The 17,313-nt window shown below is 52.5% G+C and overlaps 1 protein-coding gene across 4 annotated transcripts in view; it reads left to right on the top strand.

The window, feature by feature from the left end:
• Nucleotides 1–804: 804 nt before the first annotated feature.
• The window catches only part of IGDCC4 (immunoglobulin superfamily DCC subclass member 4), a 41,500-nt gene continuing 24,991 nt past the window's right edge, over nucleotides 805–17,313 (top strand). Inside the window, exons 1-3 of one of the 4 annotated variants that reach the window (XM_034938957.4) lie at nucleotides 805–959; nucleotides 12,380–12,730; nucleotides 13,431–13,572. In XM_034938957.4, the coding sequence (XP_034794848.2) occupies nucleotides 890–959; nucleotides 12,380–12,730; nucleotides 13,431–13,572 (563 nt within the window). In that variant the 5' untranslated portion in view covers nucleotides 805–889. Of the gene's footprint in view, nucleotides 960–1,125; nucleotides 1,805–12,379; nucleotides 12,731–13,430; nucleotides 13,573–17,313 lie in introns of those variants that run through there. The other 3 variants (XM_034938956.2, XM_063597122.1, XM_063597121.1) reach the window with 3 other exon arrangements.

Raw genomic sequence — 17,313 nt, 5'->3', positions numbered from 1 at the left:
CAGAGGCAGGGTGAGGGAGTGGAGATGACCTTCCGAAGTCAGAAAACCAAGGTTCAGGTCCTGTATCTGCTGCTCCCTAGCCTCCTGTCCTTGGGCAAGTCACTTCACCTTCTCCAGCCTCAGTTTCCCCATGCGGCGACATCTGAATATGGTAGTGCTTGAAGGTAGTGTAAAAGTGTCCTGCCTGTGTTAGTTACTGCCAGAGCAAGGGAAGGAGGCCAAGAGAAGCCCTTGGTTTGGGATGGCAGATAGGACTATCAAGATCTCCGCAGGTGGGCTGGCGCAACGTGTGGAGAAGCGAACCAGCATTCAGGCCAGGACCTGGGCTGGAATGGACTGGGCTCGGGTGGCAAGGGGGCCATCTGGACAAAGACCGTGGCCCTGAATCTGCCTTCCCCTGAGCCTGGAACGGAGATGGAGACCCCGAGGCAGCAACAGGGAGAAGAAATAGAGACGCTGAGGCAGAGAGACCAGAAGACTCAGAGACAGGGAGACTAAGAGACAGACCCAGCAACAGGCGGCCTCACGGGGGCCCGCGGCGACCCGGAGAGGGCGAGGCACCGGGACACAGACCCGGGCCGAGAGGAGCCCCCGCGCGGCGCAGGGCCGTGGCGCGCGGGCGCAGGGTCCCCGGCGGGGCCAGGGCGGCCACACTCGCCGGGCGCCCCCTCCCGGGCCGCTCGCCCAAGATGGCGATGGAGGGGCGGGTGAGGCGGCAGCGGCCCTGGCCCCCGCGCCGGCCCCAGCTCGGGCCCGGGCCCCCGAGGCCGCGCCCCCGCCCGCGGCGCCGCGCCTCCCCGGGCCACTGACGCCCGGCGCGCTCTCCCCCCGCGGCGGCGGCCGAAGCACGGGGAGGCGGCGGCGGCGGCGGCGGCCCGAGCCCAGCCCCATGGCGCGGGGGGACGCCGGCCGCGGCCGCGGGCTCCTCGCGTTGACCTTCTGCCTGCTGGCCGCGCGCGGTAAGGGCGGGCGCCCGGAGAGGCAGGAGCGACTGCGGAGTGCTGGTGCGCCCGCGCCCTGGTCTGCATCGGGCTGCGGGGCTGGCTCAAGCCGGAGTCCCGAGCAAGTGCGGGGGCTGCGCGTCCAGGTGCCCGCGATGCCTGCGCGGGGGTCTGCGAGCTGCGGCCGGGGGGCGTTTGTGGGGCGTGCTTGTCCGCAGTGGGTGTGTGCCTTTGGTTCGCAGAGTCTGGAGTCGTGTGTGTGTGTGTGTGTGTGTCTGTGTGTGTGTGTTGGGAGTGCTCCTGTCGTGTCCGCAGTGCGTGCCATGGTCGCGGCGTGGCATCGGCGGGGCGGGTAGCTGCGGTGTCGGTGGCTTTCGCAGGGCGGGCTCTGCCTTGCCTGCGCGTGTCTTGGGTTGAGAGTGTGTGTAAAAGAGGAGGGAACTGGGGTTGTGTCTGCACCTCCATTTGGGTCGGGTGCGTGTGCAATTGTGTTTATGGGGCTGAGCTAATATTTGGCCTTGGCATTTGGGAAGTGTCCTTGCCCATAGTGGGGGACAGAGCGATGGATCCCGATTGACTGGGGGTGGTGGTGATAAAACAACACTCAACTTTGCCCAGTGGGTGTGGTCCCTGGGGCCGGTTAGAGAGGGGTAGAGGGAGGTGTTGCTCCCCAAAACCTGTGGCCAGCAGTGGACTGGGGGAGGGGGCAGGAAACCATTTGCTTTCGTGGACATGTCCAGCGCTTGTTCTCACGATGGGACGCGTGTCACCCCGGCCCCACCCCCCAGGGACCGACCAGGGAAGCGTGGACGAGGTCAGCAGGGCCTCATCCAGTCCGCAGCCCAGTGCGGAGTGGGTACGGGGTAAGTCAGAGTTGTCCAAGCTGGAGAAAGGGCTGGGGAGGGGATAGCGAAGTCCCCAAGGGTGTGTGTCTAGGGCTGCGGCTTCCACCCACAGCTCTGTCGCTTCCTGTCCGGTGTGCGTTTGGGGGCGGCTCATGGGGAGTGTAGGTGGCAGGGCTGGGAGGGGGATGGGCTGGCCGCTTTGTTCGCCTAGTTCTTGCCTTCCCCGCGGAGGGGGGAGCTGAGGATGTGTCCGGGGAGAGTCGGGGAGGGACTTGGAGGTGGGGGTGGGGAGGGGGATTTCTCTCCAGCTGCTGCGGCTTTCCAGAGAGACTCAGCCAGGCCACGTGGGAGGGAGGCGGGGGGAAGGAGCCTCCGCCTGGCCAGCCCCAGGCCCATCTCCAGGAAAACCAAACAGCGGGTGGGAAAGTGCCGGGAACTCCTCGGACCCCTTCTGTCCCTACAAAGACACGCCCCTTTCCAGCCGCAACCGCGGATTAAGCTGGAGGCCGCCGCGAGGCTGGGTCTCGGCTGCTGGGCCAGAGGAGCTGGAGGCCCTGGCTTGTCAGGTGAAAGGGGCGGGGAAGTGTCAGAGAGAGGTCTGTCTTCCCAGAGCTCAGGGGATTAAGGAATAGTTCCCCTGCCCCACCTTCCGCTATTCCTAGGGCTCCTGGAAAGAGCTCAGGGTCACCCAGCAAAACGGCATCAGGGCTGGGAACCGCACCGGCGCATTATTCAATACCTTTAGGACCTGCTGCGAGGGACCCAGCTTCCCTGGCCTCTCCCTGCTCCCGAACGCACAAAGTAGGCGAGGGACCGAGTTGCGGCGTCTCTTGGTTGCAGTGTGAGTGGCTACAACAGCTTGCCCTGGTCCTCCAAATCTCAGCAGGCCGGGGGACACTCCAGTCGAGTCATGACTAGCCACCCTGATCTGTACTGAGGTCATTCATTCGTTCAACAAATATTTATAGAGCACCTTTTATAGGCTAGCTTGTGCCTAGTGCCTAGAATATAGTAAATAAGGAGGCAGACCTGATCCCTGGTGCAAAGCTTTCAGTCTGGTAGAGGGGGAAACTGACAAGTCCCCTGAAGTGCTGGGGAAGACGCAGGAAGGAGGGGCTCCTACACCGATCTGGGAAGGTCAGCAAAAGCTTCCTGAAGAAAGTGATGAGTAGTAGAGCTCGACATGGAGTTAGCCCTGTAGAGGGAGAATGATGATGGGGACAGTTTTCCAGAGAACAGCATGTGCAAAGTTCAGAGGTGATTTAGTTGAGATCATTGGATTAAACTAAATCTAGCTGGAGTTTAGGGACAAGGGGTGGGTGGGGGGCAGGTGAGGGAAGCATGGAAAGGGGTCAGGGAGTATCAAGACAGGAGGCTGAAGAGGGGAGCTAGATCCAGCTCACAAAGGGCTTTACAGGGTCCACCAAGGTTTCTGGCCTGAGAGTCCCCATGAGCCCTTGACAGGATTTAAGATCAGCTTTGCATCATCTCATTCCAGCCAGTGTGGAGGATGGATTGGGTGGGGCTGGAGGCAGGAAGCTCCAGCTCCTTCGAGGCTGTTGTAGCAATCCAGAAGAGAGGACGGTGGCAGCTAGCATAGTGGCAGTTGGGGTTGGGCTGGAGTGGCTGCATTCCAGAGATTTTCAGGAAATAGAATCAGTAGAACTTGAGGATAGATTGAATTTGTAGGGGGTGAGAGAGAGGAAAGTAAGAAATAGGCCGGGCGCGGTGGCTCACGCCTGTAATCCCAGCACTTTGGGAGGCCAAGGCGGGCGGATCACGTGAAGTCAGGAGTTCAACACCAGCCTGGCCAACATGGTGAAACCCCATCTCTACTAAAAATACAAAAATTGGCCAGGTGTGGTGGTGCATGCCTGTAATCCCAGCTACTTGGGAGTCTGAGACTCGAGAATCGTTTGAACCTGGGAGGTGAAGGTTGCAGTGAGCTGAGATCACGCCATTGCACTCCAGCCTGGGTGACAAAGTGAGACTCTGTCTCAAAACAACAACAACAACAACAACAAAAAAAAAAACATGAGGCAGAATGTAGGACTGGTATTGGGGTTAGGATAATGCCTGTGCCTGCCCATCTCCTCCCAACACTGTTCTTGAGTCAGGGACTGGGACCCCTTTGTGAACAGGTGGCGAGAAGCCGAGCTCTGTTCTTATCACACGCACAAAGGTGGGGCTCTCGGCTCTCCCTTTTTCCCAAGTCAGAATTTGGAGGGTAGGGAACCTAGAGGTCAGTAATAGGAGGCCTCTAAGAACTTGAGAGCTTTCTCCTCACCTGGGAACTCCTCACCTCCCCCATCCCTTTCTCAGCCCAGAGGCTCAGAGGCCAATCTCAGTCATTTGGGGTGGGCCTCTTTCCCCATCTTGGAAGTTAGGAATCAGGTCAAACAGTTGGAGTTTCTTTTAATAATGAATCTTATCCAGAAGATATCTAAACCTTCATTGATCCTCTATGTGCTTTCATGACTCAATTAAACACACATTTACATGTTAATTAGCATTTCTTTTCTCCTAAACATATCTCTTTCAAGTGAAGCAATTTCACAATTAGCGCATCATTGAATGTCAGCACTGAGAGGAACTTAGAAATAATTTCAGGCCAGGCTCATACCTGTAATCCCAGCACTTTGTGTGGCTGAGGCAGGAGGATCGCTTGAGCTGAGTTTGAGACCAGACTGGGCAACATATTGAGACCTCATTTCTACGAAAAATTTAAAAAAAAAAAAAAAAAAAGCATGGCGGGCATGGTGGTGTGCCCTGTTGTCCTTGCTGCTCAGGAGGCCAAAGTGGGAGGATTGCTTGAGCCCAGGAGTTCAAGACTGTGGTAAGCTATGATGGCTCGCACCCCTGTTCTCCACCCTGGGCAACAGAGTGAGACTCTGTCTCAAAAGAAGAAAGAGAAAGAAAAGAAGAAACAATTTTAGCATGAACCTGTTTTTACAGATGAGAAAACTGAGTGACTTCCCAAAGTTACATGATTAGGGACTGAAATGGGGCCACCCTTTCTAGGGATACCCAAGTTCACTCTCTTTGCACTCCTCTATACCTTATGAGACGTTATCAGCTTCATGCTCTCCCTCTCAAGTGGGTCTATCTGGGCTCTGGAATCCACCCTCCTCCACTTACCCCCCACCCACCTCTTTCTATTCTCTCCCATGGTACAGCAACCAGACTTGATACGGAATTCCAGATGCAGAACAGATGTCATTACCAGGCAGGCTTGGGGGCAGGGGGAGGAGTAAGCATGGCTCTGAGGGAGAGGACCCCAGCCTGGTCAGAGGTGGGTGACAGGAGCTAGGGGGCCAGGGAAGGAAAACCAGAGAGTATGTTTTGTAGCCTGACATGCAGAGAAATCAAACCCTGTTACCTGTGCCAACTGGGCTGCCAGCTACTACTGCCTCACTGCTGAGGCTGAGTGAGGTATCCTTTGGATTTGGGGGCCCATGGGGTCCTTGGGATCAGGGAAGCAAGGACCAATAAGCTGTCCTTCAGGTGCAGACCCAAGACTCCTGGATGGTTCTATAAGGGACTTATGACCTTGTTAGATAGTTTGCAGGACAAAGCTCTGGCTAGTGAGCAGAAAGTACTGGGAGAGACAGGTGGGCACAAGAGAAATAAATTTTTTAACCATATGAGCCATACAGCAAGAGAACAGGCAAGGTAGTGATCTCCCCAGCCTGGTCATGTTTAAGTACAGGGTTTCTTTCAGTGTGGACTTCAGCTGTTCTATCTCTGCTTTTCAAGCATGTCATGTCTACTGGGTGCCACGCAGTGTGCTAGGCAGTTTCCACATGTCTTCCTGACATCCTTTCTTGCCCTGAAGGGAGTTACTGTTGTTTTTACAGATAAGGAAACTGATGCTTGGAAAAGCATAGGGGGCTCTATGCCTTATCTTTTTGAGGATGTCTTCATGGGTTCACTCATCCATTCAAGAAATGTTTATTGAGCACCTACTGTGTGTTAGGCACTGTTCCAGGTACCGAGGATTTAGAAAGCTAAGACATAACCCCAAGACTTTGGTGCCTAGTTGAGGAGAAAGGCAAGTCAAAAACCTAGAGTGAAGACTGGGCGTGGTGGCTCACTCCTGTAATCCCAGCACTTTGGGAGACCAAGATGGGCGGATCACTTGAGGTCAGGAGTTCGAGACCACCCTGACCAACATGGTGAAATCCCGTCCTACCAAAAAATACAAAAACTAGCCAGGCATGGTGGCGCACACCTGTAGTCCCAGCTACTTAAGAGGCTGAAGCAGGAGAATCACTTGAACCTGGGTGGCAGAGGTTGCAGTGAGCCGAGATCATGCCACTGCACTCCAACCTGGGTGACAGAGTGAGACTCCGTCTCCCCCCGCGAAAAAAATCTGGAGTGATAACTGCGATGATGGGGGTGCCAGCGTTCTACGGGGCAGAAAAAGGAGAGGTGTCTAAATCAACCAGGGACATCACAGCTGTTCTAGGGAGTGAGAGCAGCACCAGCAATGCATGGAACAAGATGTGTTTTCAGAGAATTGGCCATGGTTTGCTGTGTGTGGAGGGGTAGAGGGTCTCAGGGGAGCGGGAGATAGGCAGGTCAAGCTGAGCCTGGCTTTGCTGTTGGATAGGCTGAGGCTGAGACTCTCCCCTCAGGATTGCAGATGAAGGGAGAGCTGAGGCCTTCCTTGTGTCCCAGGCAACTGTCCCAACTCTCCTTCCAGCTGTTGGGGGGAGGGGCTCAGCATGTGGTAAGGGAGGTGGCCAAGGTTGGGGGCAGGAAGGGAGGTTTCTGGAAGGAACCGACTTGTGTTCTCTGGGAAAGGAGAATGGTGATGGTGTCGTGGAGAATTTCTCCTGGACTGCAAACAAGTAGTAAATCTGTTGGGCCCTGAAATTCAGAAGTGAGGAGGCACTGATGTGATGTTTGTGGCAAGTTCCTGGCTTAATAAAGGAGCCATCTTGGCCTCGTTGTTCCCCTCCCCCAGCTACACGCCCCTTCCCTAAGAATTCACTGAAAAATGGAACTCACGCCAGGCCTCCACTAATCCCACGAAACAGCATTGAGCTGGCCCTGGAGCTCAGCAGCGAATCTCCTTTCTGTCTGGGTTCTAATTGGCCTCATAAAATCCAATTTATCCTGTAAGTGGGTAAAATAATCTGTCAGAAAAAGGAGATTGAGAGGTGGCCCTAGGGTTCCCAAATGCAGCAGCTCTGTGTCTCTGACAGGGTCTCACTGAGGAGATTGAGGAGAAGGGATTATGGGAGGGGCGGCCCCCTCAAGACAGAAAGCCAGCGGGCAGCAAGTGTCCACTGGGCACCTGCAATGTGTCCACCCCGGCCCTGAGAGGGAGGGCTAAAAATGTTGGGGGTCAGCCATGACAGTGGGCTGGGGGTGGCAAGTAAGCGCTGGCCATGAAGCTCCTGGACAAATAAGGTCCCCTCCCCAGAGCATCGCTTTTATGAAAAGATTTGGTGGTATGGGAACCACACTTATATTAAAACAAATATTGCTGTGTTATGGAGCAGAATGCAAAATGTGCTAGAGGTTTGGCCGGGCGCGGTGGCTCACGCCTGTAATCCCAGCACTTTGGGAGGCCGAGGCGGGCGGATCACGAAGTCAGGAGATTGAGACCATCCTGGCTAACACGGTGAAACCCCGTCTCTACTAAAAATACAAAAAATTAGCTGGGTATGGTGGCGGGCGCCTGCAGTCCCAGCTACTCGGGAGGCTGAGGCAGGAGAATGTCTCGAACCCGGGAGGCGGAGCTTGCAGTGAGCCGAGATTGCGCCACTGCACTCCAGCCTGGGTGACAGAGCGAGTCTCAAAAAAAAAAAAAAAAAAGTCAAAACATTTTAGGCAGTCAGCGAGCCTCGTAAATATGTGTTCCTCTGCTGTTGAGAGAATTTGGGTGAAAATGTTTGAGAAGTTCGGAGACTTCTCATTTTAAAATTGGGGAAACTGAGGCTGAAAGGACGAAAGTAGCTCACACAAGGTCATGCAATGAATGACTGGACTTAGAACCCAGGACTCTGAGGCCAGGCTTGTCCCACCACACCCCCTTGTCTGTCTAGGCAAGAGTAAGGGACCTCCAAGTGGTTTTCAGTGTGAGACTTAGGAAAAACTTTACCTGGGGAAGGTAGGAGCAGCCTCACAGAAGGGCTGGCACATGAGTCCCTAAGGATGCGCTTCCTGGGCACAGAAATCAGGTTGGGCACAGAGGCAGAGAGAACCCTCTTATTCAGGAGCAGTTGTCTCCTCAATGCTGGTTCATCCCCAAAAAGTCAAAGAAGGGCAGTTTTCCCAGACTGTCTTCCACAGAGATGAGACCCCTCCCCAGGCCTCAGTTTCCCCATCTGTGGAATGAGGATTCTCAGGCTTCACAGACGTTTCCACTAAAATGGGCTGTCTTGGGCTCCTGGCACAGCACTGCTGCTCTCTGAGGGGGACCCCATCTTCTCTCTGTGTCTACGTTCCTGTTGCTTTCCCTGTTCCTGCCTTGCTGAGCTCCTCAGAGGTGGGGAAGCCAGACATCTGCTGATCCATGAATATTCAGGAAGGGAATCGGAGCCTCCTCTGGGCTCCCCAGCCAGCCGCCAGCCCCTCTGGCGGCCGTCCTGCCTGCCAGAGCCCAGGCTGCTGACATACCCAGCAGCTGCTCGGGCCCCAACTGTTCACATTGTTTGTTCAACGCAGCAGGGGATTTTCCAAGCCTGGGACATGCTTTAGGGGGCAGGGAGGCTGCCGGAGGGCTCAGGGATTTGTGTCCTTTGGGGGTTTTCTCCCCTGAAACCCAAACCTACTGCTTAGTGGCTGGAATGGGCATTTGGAAGCCGCTGGACTGAGAGCCGGGCTTGCCTTCCCCCTACCCTGTACTTGAATCATGGCATCTAGGGCCTTAGAGATAGAAGGGACTGGATGATAAGAACAGCAAATAGCACTTGTACAGCCCTTTATAGTTACAAAGTGCCTTTAAAGAATAAGCTCCCCGCCGGGCATGGTAGCTCATGCCTGTAATTCCAGCACTTTGGAAGTGCTCTTCCAGAGCACTGGATCTTCCAGAGCCAAGGCGTGATCTTCCAGAGCCAAGGCGGGCAGATCACTTGAGGTCAGCAGTTCAAGACCAGCCTGGCCAAAATGGTGAAACCCTGTCTCTACTAAGAATACAAAAATTAGTCAGGTGTGATGGCGCATGCCTGTAATCCCAGCTACATAGGAGGCTGAGGCTGGAGAATCATATGAACCCAGGAGGTGGAGGTTGCAGTGCGCTGAGATCATGTCACTGTACTCCAGCCTGGGCAACAGAGCACAACTGTCGCAAGAACAAACAAACAAACAAAGAATAAGCTCCCATTCCTTGAGTGATGTCTATTAGGCTCTGGGCTGTAGCCCTGACATACATTGTCTCGTTTAATTCCTTCACGCTCAGTGGTATCATCTTCATGTGGAAACTGAGTCCCAGAAAAGTTAAGTGGCTTGTCACAGAGCTGGTAGGTGGAGCAGCAAGACTGAAACCTTGATCTTCTTCCCCAAGGTCAAAAGCTGTTTCCACCACAGCACGTGGCCCGCAGTAGTGTGAATGCCAGATTGGTTTCCCCAACTAGAATGCAAACTTGGTGAGGGCAGGGGCTGCTTCTCCCTGCTGAGCCCGCGAGTACTGCTGAGACTAGTTGTGAAGCCAGAGGTGTCCAGCAGAACCCATCTGATGAATTAAGAAAGGCAGCAGCCCAGGTCAGGTCCTGTCTCTCCGTCCACCCTTCACACTGCAATCCCAGGCCCTGGCCTCCTTATTTCACGCAGCCATCACTGCTCTTCTCCCCTCACTCTTGTTCCTCTTTGGAGCTGGTGGGAAGGGAGTCTGGAGACTCACAGGGCTTCTAAATGTTGACCTGTGTGTCCAAGTGTTGATGAGTGTGGCAGAGACTGAGGCTCATGTGTTTAGGAGTGCAGAGCTATGTTTATCAATTTGTGTGTGGTCTCAATGGTGTTTTATGTTTGTTCAGGAATAGGTGTGTCCATGTTGTGAATAATCATAGAATCATAGCATCTCAGAGGTCACCTGCTACATTCCAGTGAGCTGGGGCCCAGAAGGGGAAATGACTGGGCCAAAACCACATGGCTAGACTGTGATGGAGCTGGATCTAGAACCGAGGGTCTCCTGATTCCCTCGCCATTGTTTTGTGCACGTCCCCACGTGGCTCTGTCAGCCCAGACCTGCCTTGTGATGAGTATGGGCCATTGTCCTGACCTCTGGCCCTGGTTCCTCTCAGACATGCCATTCTGCCTTAAAGTAAGGAGTCAGACCAGAGCCTAAGAAGGGACCTTGGGCCATTGAGCTTTTATAAGACAAGGAGGCAGCAGGTCAACCTTCTGGAAGACACAACAGGGAGAACCAACCATTTGTCTATGAATAATGGTGGCTGGGCCCTGCAGAACATTGGTTCCAATAATAAACATTGGCTTTTGTGTGTTTTTGCCTTGACCCTGGGATGGCATTCCCTTCCTCTACTGTTTCCCTACTCTTCCCTTTGTGGCAAGGGCAGTGTTGGGGTCTGTAGGTTCCTCTGGGGCCTTGGGAGAAAAAAGAACCCTGGATTGAGTCAGGAGACCTGAGTCCTGGCTCTGGCCTCCTGCATGGCCTTGGGGAAATTAGCTGCAGGGAGTGTTGAGCTTCTCCAGTCACCAGTACAGACCAGGCTGTGGGCTGCCAGGGCCTGGAATGAGCCATGGGAGCCTCCTCTCATGCTGGGTCTGAATCCAGCTTGAGTCTAGTCCCTACCTGGGGCACTTAACAATTCCCAGCAGGATCTGCTCACTTAGTTCATTGTTGGGGAAGGGGGAATGTCTGACTTTCCTTCATCCAGGTGGCTCCCCCAAACAGCTGGGACTTATTTTTGTTTTGTTTATTCAAAATATATAGTATTCACACACACACACACACACACACACACACTTTCTCACACTTATAATACATTTTAAATGTTTCTTGGATATGGTATTTTTCTAGCCTGTGTGTGTGTGTGTGTGTGTGTGTGTGTGTGTGTGTGTACAGAGAGAGAGAGAGAGAGATCTATATATGTATATGTATGTATTTTAGACAGGATCTCACTCTGTTACCCAGGCTAGAGTGCAGTGGTGCAATCACAGCTCACTTCAGCCTTGACCTTCTGGGTTCAAGGGATCCTCCCACCACAGCTGGCTAATTAAAAAAAATTTTTTTTTGTAATGATGAGGTCTCCCTATGTTACCCAGGCTGGTTTCAAACTCCTGGGCTTAAGCAATCCTCCTGTCTTGGCCCTCAACCTCACAAAGTGTTGGGATTACAGGAGTGAGCCGCCATGCCTGGCCTCCAGTGGCATATTTTTGATTGGGTAATAATGATCAATATGATCTGTTAGGTTCCAGGGTAGGGAATGACATTACTGAGCTCCCTTTCTGTGTCAGGCACTGTGCTTTTTTTTTTTTTTTTTGAGATGGAATCTCATTCTGTCACCCAGGCTGGAGTGCAATGGGGCGATCTCGGCTCACTGCAATCTCCACCTCCTGTGTTCAAGCGATTCTCCTGCCTCAGCCTCCTGAGTAGCTGAGATTACAGGTGCGTGCCACCACGCCTGGCTAATTTTTGTATTTTTAGTAGAGACGGGGTTTCACCATGTTGGTCAGGCTGGTCTTGAACTCCTGACATCATGATCCACCTGCCTCGGCCTCCCAAAGTGCTGGGATTACAGGTGTGAGCCACTGCACCCAGCCACTATATTCTTTTCTCACAGAGTCTTGTTCTGCCAGCCAGGCTGGAGTGCAGTGGCGTGATCGTGGCTCACTGTAGCCTGGAACTTCTAGGCTCAGGCGATCCTCCTTGCTTCAGCCTCCTGAGTAGCTGGGACCACAGGCCTGTGCCACCATGTACAGCTAACTTTTTAAATTATCTGTAGAGATGGAGTCTCTCTGTGTTACCCAGGCTGGTATGCTTTTTTAATTGAGAGACAATTCACGTACTACAAAATTCACCCTTTACAGTGTTCAACTCAGTGGTTTTTAGTATATTCATATTCACAACGTTGTGCAACCACAGCCACTATCTAATTCTAGAACATTTTCATCACCCCCAAAAGAAACCCTGTACTCATTAGCAGTCACTCTCTGTCCTTCCTCCTCCCAGTCACTGACAATCATTAATCCACTTTCTGTCTTTATGGATTTGCCTCCTCTGGGCATTTCATAGAAATGAGATCATGCAAAATGTGGCATCTTATGATTGGCTTCCTTCACTTAGCGTCAAGTTTTCATGCTACCTTGTAGCATGCATCAGTCCTTCATTCTTTTTGATGGCTGAGTAATCTATCCATTCATCAGGTGATGGGCTTTTGGGTTGTTTCCACTCATTGGCTATTATGAATAATGCTGCTATGAGGAAATTGAGCAGCAGGGGAAGACAGGCACAGAGGAATGCAGCAGTTTGTCCAAGGTCACAGTTAGTAAGGGGAGAGCCAGGATCCAGATGCAGGTGTTTCTCCTTGATTTGCCCCAGCCCCTGCATGGGTGACTCAGGAGCAGAGGCTGTGGGAGGTGGGGGGACATACACTGATGGCCCCGTGCTCCTCCTCTATGCAGGGGAGCTGCTGTTGCCCCAGGAGAAGACTGTGGAGCTGAGCTGTGGAGTGGGGCCACTGCAAGTGATCCTGGGCCCAGAGCAGGCTGCAGTGCTAAACTGTAGCCTGGGGGCTGCTGCCGCTGGACCTCCCACCAGGGTGACCTGGAGCAAGGATGGGGACACCCTGCTGGAGCACGACCACTTACACCTGCTGCCCAATGGTTCCCTGTGGCTGTCCCAGCCACTAGCACCCAATGGCAGTGATGAGTCAGTCCCTGAGGCTGTGGGGGTCATTGAAGGCAACTATTCGTGCCTAGCCCACGGCCCCCTCGGAGTGCTGGCCAGCCAGACTGCTGTCGTCAAGCTTGCCAGTAAGTGCTTGCATCGGGCGGGGGGCTGAGGCTGAAACCTAGACTTGGGGTGTGCGAAGTGGGATCTGCAGTTAGTTACTTGCACAAATGCCTCTCTCTTGATCCCACTCCCCCTTTCCCTGCCTCCCATCCTGCTCAATAGGTCTCTTCCTGGTATTGTCTATCCTCATTCTTGGGTATTCCATAATCTTCCCGCTTCTTCTCCACTCCCCTGTTCCTTCTGCTTTTCTTTCCCTTTGAGTCCTAGAGTCTGGGCTTGTGCTGTCCTCCAGGGAGCCTGCCAGAGTGCCCCCTTTGTGTCAGAGGCACAAAGCTGCCTCCTAAGGGAGCTCCTGCCTGCACGGCAGGTGGAACATGTGGAGCCAAACCCCACGCTCCAGCCTTACCCCTTAGGGGGCTCTCAGGAGGCACAGATCACCATGAAATAACTTTCAGGCCAGAAGAAGTGTGCATCTTACTGTATAGTTTGACCATCATGATGATGTTGGGCAGGGGGGCTTTGGAATTCATTCTGCTGGCAGTATCTGACCGCTAATCACCACTTCTTGTTGTGTCTCCCTCGGTCTGAATTGGCTCTGCTGTGTGTTTCCGTGACTCTGTGTTTCTGTGTCTCCATGCGGATGTGTTTCACTGTTTGTGCTTGCTGTGGCTTCTCTCTCCTATTCCTTTCCCGTCCCTGCCTGTGTCTCACTGTCCCCAGCACTCGCAGACTTCTCTCTGCACCCGGAGTCTCAGACGGTGGAGGAGAACGGGACAGCTCGCTTTGAGTGCCACATTGAAGGGCTGCCAGCTCCCATCATTACTTGGGAGAAGGACCAGGTGACATTGCCTGAGGAGCCTCGGTGAGTGCCCTGTAGGGGAGCGGGTCCTGGTAGGCAGGGCAGAGAGGGCTCTGGGGTGTGCTCAGAACTGAGGTTCTTAGAGTCGAGGTAGCTGCATTTACCTAAGCTGACTTGAGTGTCAACCACCGCCTGACTCCTGACTCATGTCTAGTCCCAAAGAGAAGTTGGACAAGAAGTTTTTGCTCCCTGGGAGGAAGCCACCCATTGAGCTGTGGAGCCCGGGTAGGTGTAGTAGTAGAGTCCTTCCCAGCACATCTAGTCCAACCACTTGCTTTATTGTGGAGACTGAGGGCCAGAGAGGAGCTGTGGCTTATCCCAAGCTATACCGTGAGCCATTGGCAGAATGTTGGTTGTCTGTTGAGGGCTCCCCGAGGCTGCTGGGAAGGTTTTCTCTTTTCAGGGTTCCTCCGGAGTTTCCACTCTAGATGCATAACTTCTCTTCCTCTCTCAATTCCATCCAGTGGGGCGCAGCCCTCTGAGAAGTGAATTGTAGAGGTCTTTCCTCTTTCACTCTCCTCTTTCCCTGTAAAGGCAATGGATGGGTAGAGCAATCCCAGGGAAGAGTTTCCAAGGCGGAAGGGAAGCAGAGGCTAGACCTTGGACTTGGTCCCTCTTGTGGCTTCCTGGGTAGGTCCAGATGTGTATGCAGCGTACCAGAAACCACATGGCTCATTTGCATCTGTGGTCTCTGAGTTGGTCTCATGACTCAGTCATCACCCCCTGGATTCTTACGTATCTTTGGAAATGTGGCTCCAAGGCCTTTCCCAGCCACCCTGCAGTCCTCCCCCTGTATCTCGGTAGCTGTAGTTACCAGCTAGATCCTTCTCCCGTCCTGGTGGAGGTGGGGCTCCTTGGGCTCTGAAACACTGCCCTTTCTCCCCTGGATCCAACCTTCTGTTGCCTGTGTTGCATTGTCCCAGCTCCTCTGACTTTTGCCCATGTGTAGGTAAGGATGGGGGTTGTAGGAGAAACTTTGGGGTAGAAAAGCCACAGGACAGTTGTGAGGGAGGAAGAGGGTGAGAGGTCCATACATAAGAGATCCTGGCTGGGTGTGGTGACTCATGCCTGTAATCCCAACCTTTTGGGAGGACAAAGCAGGAGGATCACTTGAGCCCAGGAGTTCAAGACCAGCCTATGCAAAATATCAAAACCCAGTTTCTATAAAACAATACAAAAATTAGCCCAGTGTGGCAGTGCGGTGCCTGTGGTCCCCACTACTTGGGAAGCTGAGCGAGATCACTTGGAGGTTGAGGCTACAGTGAGCTGTAATAATGCCACTGCATTCCAGCCAGCCTGGGTGACACACCGAGACCCTGTCCCAAAAAAAAAAAAAAAAGAGATAGACATCCTGTTGACTTTGGTGATGGGTTAGCCCCACTGGTCCTCAGAGAGTCACTTCTCACCCAGTCTATTCTCCTTCCCACCTATAAAATGAAAGGGGGAAACAAATGAAAATTGATTTAGATTGTGGTTTCCCAAAGCGTGGCCTTTATAGAATGTTAGTCCCTTTAAATGCTTCTTGAATGAAGTATTCTATGATCAAATAAGAACAGGAAACTGCCTGTAAATCTCCCTCCTGGAGTTGGCAAGGCCCTGAGAAGTGCTGTATCGAGAATCCTGTTGACCTTGTTTAACGAAGCACTTCCTAGGCTCGTTTGCCCAGGAGTCCCTTAACATCCCATGAATGAGCATTCTAGAGGGTGAACCCTGGGAAATGCTGACCCAGCCTTTCTAACACTGACATTTGAAGTTCTGTGCCTTTCTAAATGTGGAGCCTGTCACCACTGTGTGATGATGGGTGCCTCCTGGGAGTTCCATGAACCCAGAACAGATGAGCTGGGCAGGAGAGAACCACGCGAGAGCCTACTCCTGATGCCCCCCAGAGAGGGTAGCAGAAGGCAGCACAATCTCCCCATGTTGAAAGTCACAACATGAACCACTTAATGGGAGTGTACCTTGGGCCAGGCACGTGCTGAGCCTTTTACATGTTTTCTCACTTAACCCTTCCAATCATCCTTTAATGTAGGTATTTCTTATTTTCACATTTTCCTCTATTTACTTTTAATTTATATTCCTAGCAGATGCATTTTTAAAATTCATATCAATATGGCTGGGCGCGGTGACTCACGCCTGTACTCCCAACACTTTGGGAGCCAAGGCGGGCGGATCGCTTGAGCTCAGGAGTTAGAGACCAACCTGGGCAATATGGTGAAATGTCATCTCTCAAAAAATACAAAACTCAGGCCGGGTGCGGTGGCTCACGCCTGTAATTCCAGCACTTTGGGAGGCTGAGGCGGGCGGATCACAAGGTCAGGAGTTCGAGACCAGCCTGACCAACATGGTGAAACCCTATCTCTACTAAAAAAAAAAAAAAAAAAATACAAAAATTATCCAGGCGTGGTGACGCATGCCTGTAATCCCAGCTACTCAGGAGGCTGAGGCAGGAGAATCACTTGAACCCGGGAGGTGGAGCTTGCAGTGAGCCAAAATTGAGCCACTTCACCTGTCACCCAGGCTGGAGTGAAAATACAAAACTTAGGCCAGGTGCAGTGGCTCACGCCTGTAATCCCAGCACTTTGGGGGGCTGAGGTAGGTGGATCATCTGAGGTCAGGAGTTCAAGACCAGCCTGGCCAACATGGTGAAACCCCGTCTGTACCAAAATTACAAAAATTAGCTGGACATGGTGGCAGGCGCCTATAAACCCAGCTACTCAGGAGGCTGAGGCAGGAGAATCGCTTGAACCCAGAAGGTAGAGGTTGCAGTAAGCCAAGATCACACCATTGCACTCCAGCCTGGGTGACAGAGGAAGACTCCGTCTCAGAATAATAATAATAATAATAAATTATATTGTACATACTAGGTTTTTTGTTGAATCATCTTTTTTTTTTCAAAAACAAAAATGGGATTATGTTGCAACTTTAATTTTTTTTTCACTTACCACTTGATAAACATCCTTCCAGGTCTGTACATATGAATATGGTAGGTATTTTTATCTGGATTGTTAAATGAGGGATTGGAGGATCAGAGGCAGAAATAACTTGCCCCAGGTCACACAGCTTAGTACTCAGAGTGTCAGACTCCAGTGACCTGCGTGGAGGATACACAGGCCTCTGGTAGGTGTCATTTGGTGGTTGGGTGCGGAACCTGTGAGGTCTGAAGAAGTTTGTATCACATTACAACTTTAATTTTTTAAAAAATTAATGGTGGATTTAGAAATCTGTAGTCCAACTGTGGCTGGGAGCAGAGAAGTTACTTCCCCAAAGCTTCTCAGCACACCAGTGGGTTTCAGACCTCCCCACCACCCCCAACGTCTAGCTCAGGCGTCATCCCGTGAAGCCACAAACCTAACCCAGGAGGCCAGAGCTGCCAGTTTTTGGACTCTGGGAGTGTTTGCCCCCAAGTCCTCTGAAAAGTGATCCTCATCTATAAATAAGCTAGGCTCGCATGTCCCGGCACATTGTGTGGGGGGAATAAAGAAATGTCTAAAACAGCAACTTGATTATGCCCAAGGTATGTATTTTTACACATGCCCAGATATAGTGCATGCACAAATATGCTATTCATAAACTCAGCCCAGTGGTTTGAAGGAGACCGTATGCCTTGGTGTAACGTGTGCACATGTGCAGTTAATAAACACACTGCATCAGGGTGTATGTGCTTCGTTTGGAACTGATGGTAAAGACTAGACCCCAAGGCAAATCCCCGGTACTCATACTATTTTCTAATAATAGGGGATAATC

This window comes from Pan paniscus, chromosome 16 (assembly GCF_029289425.2).
Source record: "Pan paniscus chromosome 16, NHGRI_mPanPan1-v2.0_pri, whole genome shotgun sequence".
Lineage (NCBI taxonomy): Eukaryota > Metazoa > Chordata > Mammalia > Primates > Hominidae > Pan > Pan paniscus.
Note: the sequence above shows the minus strand (reverse complement) of the source record. Positions and strands in the feature narration are given on the sequence as shown.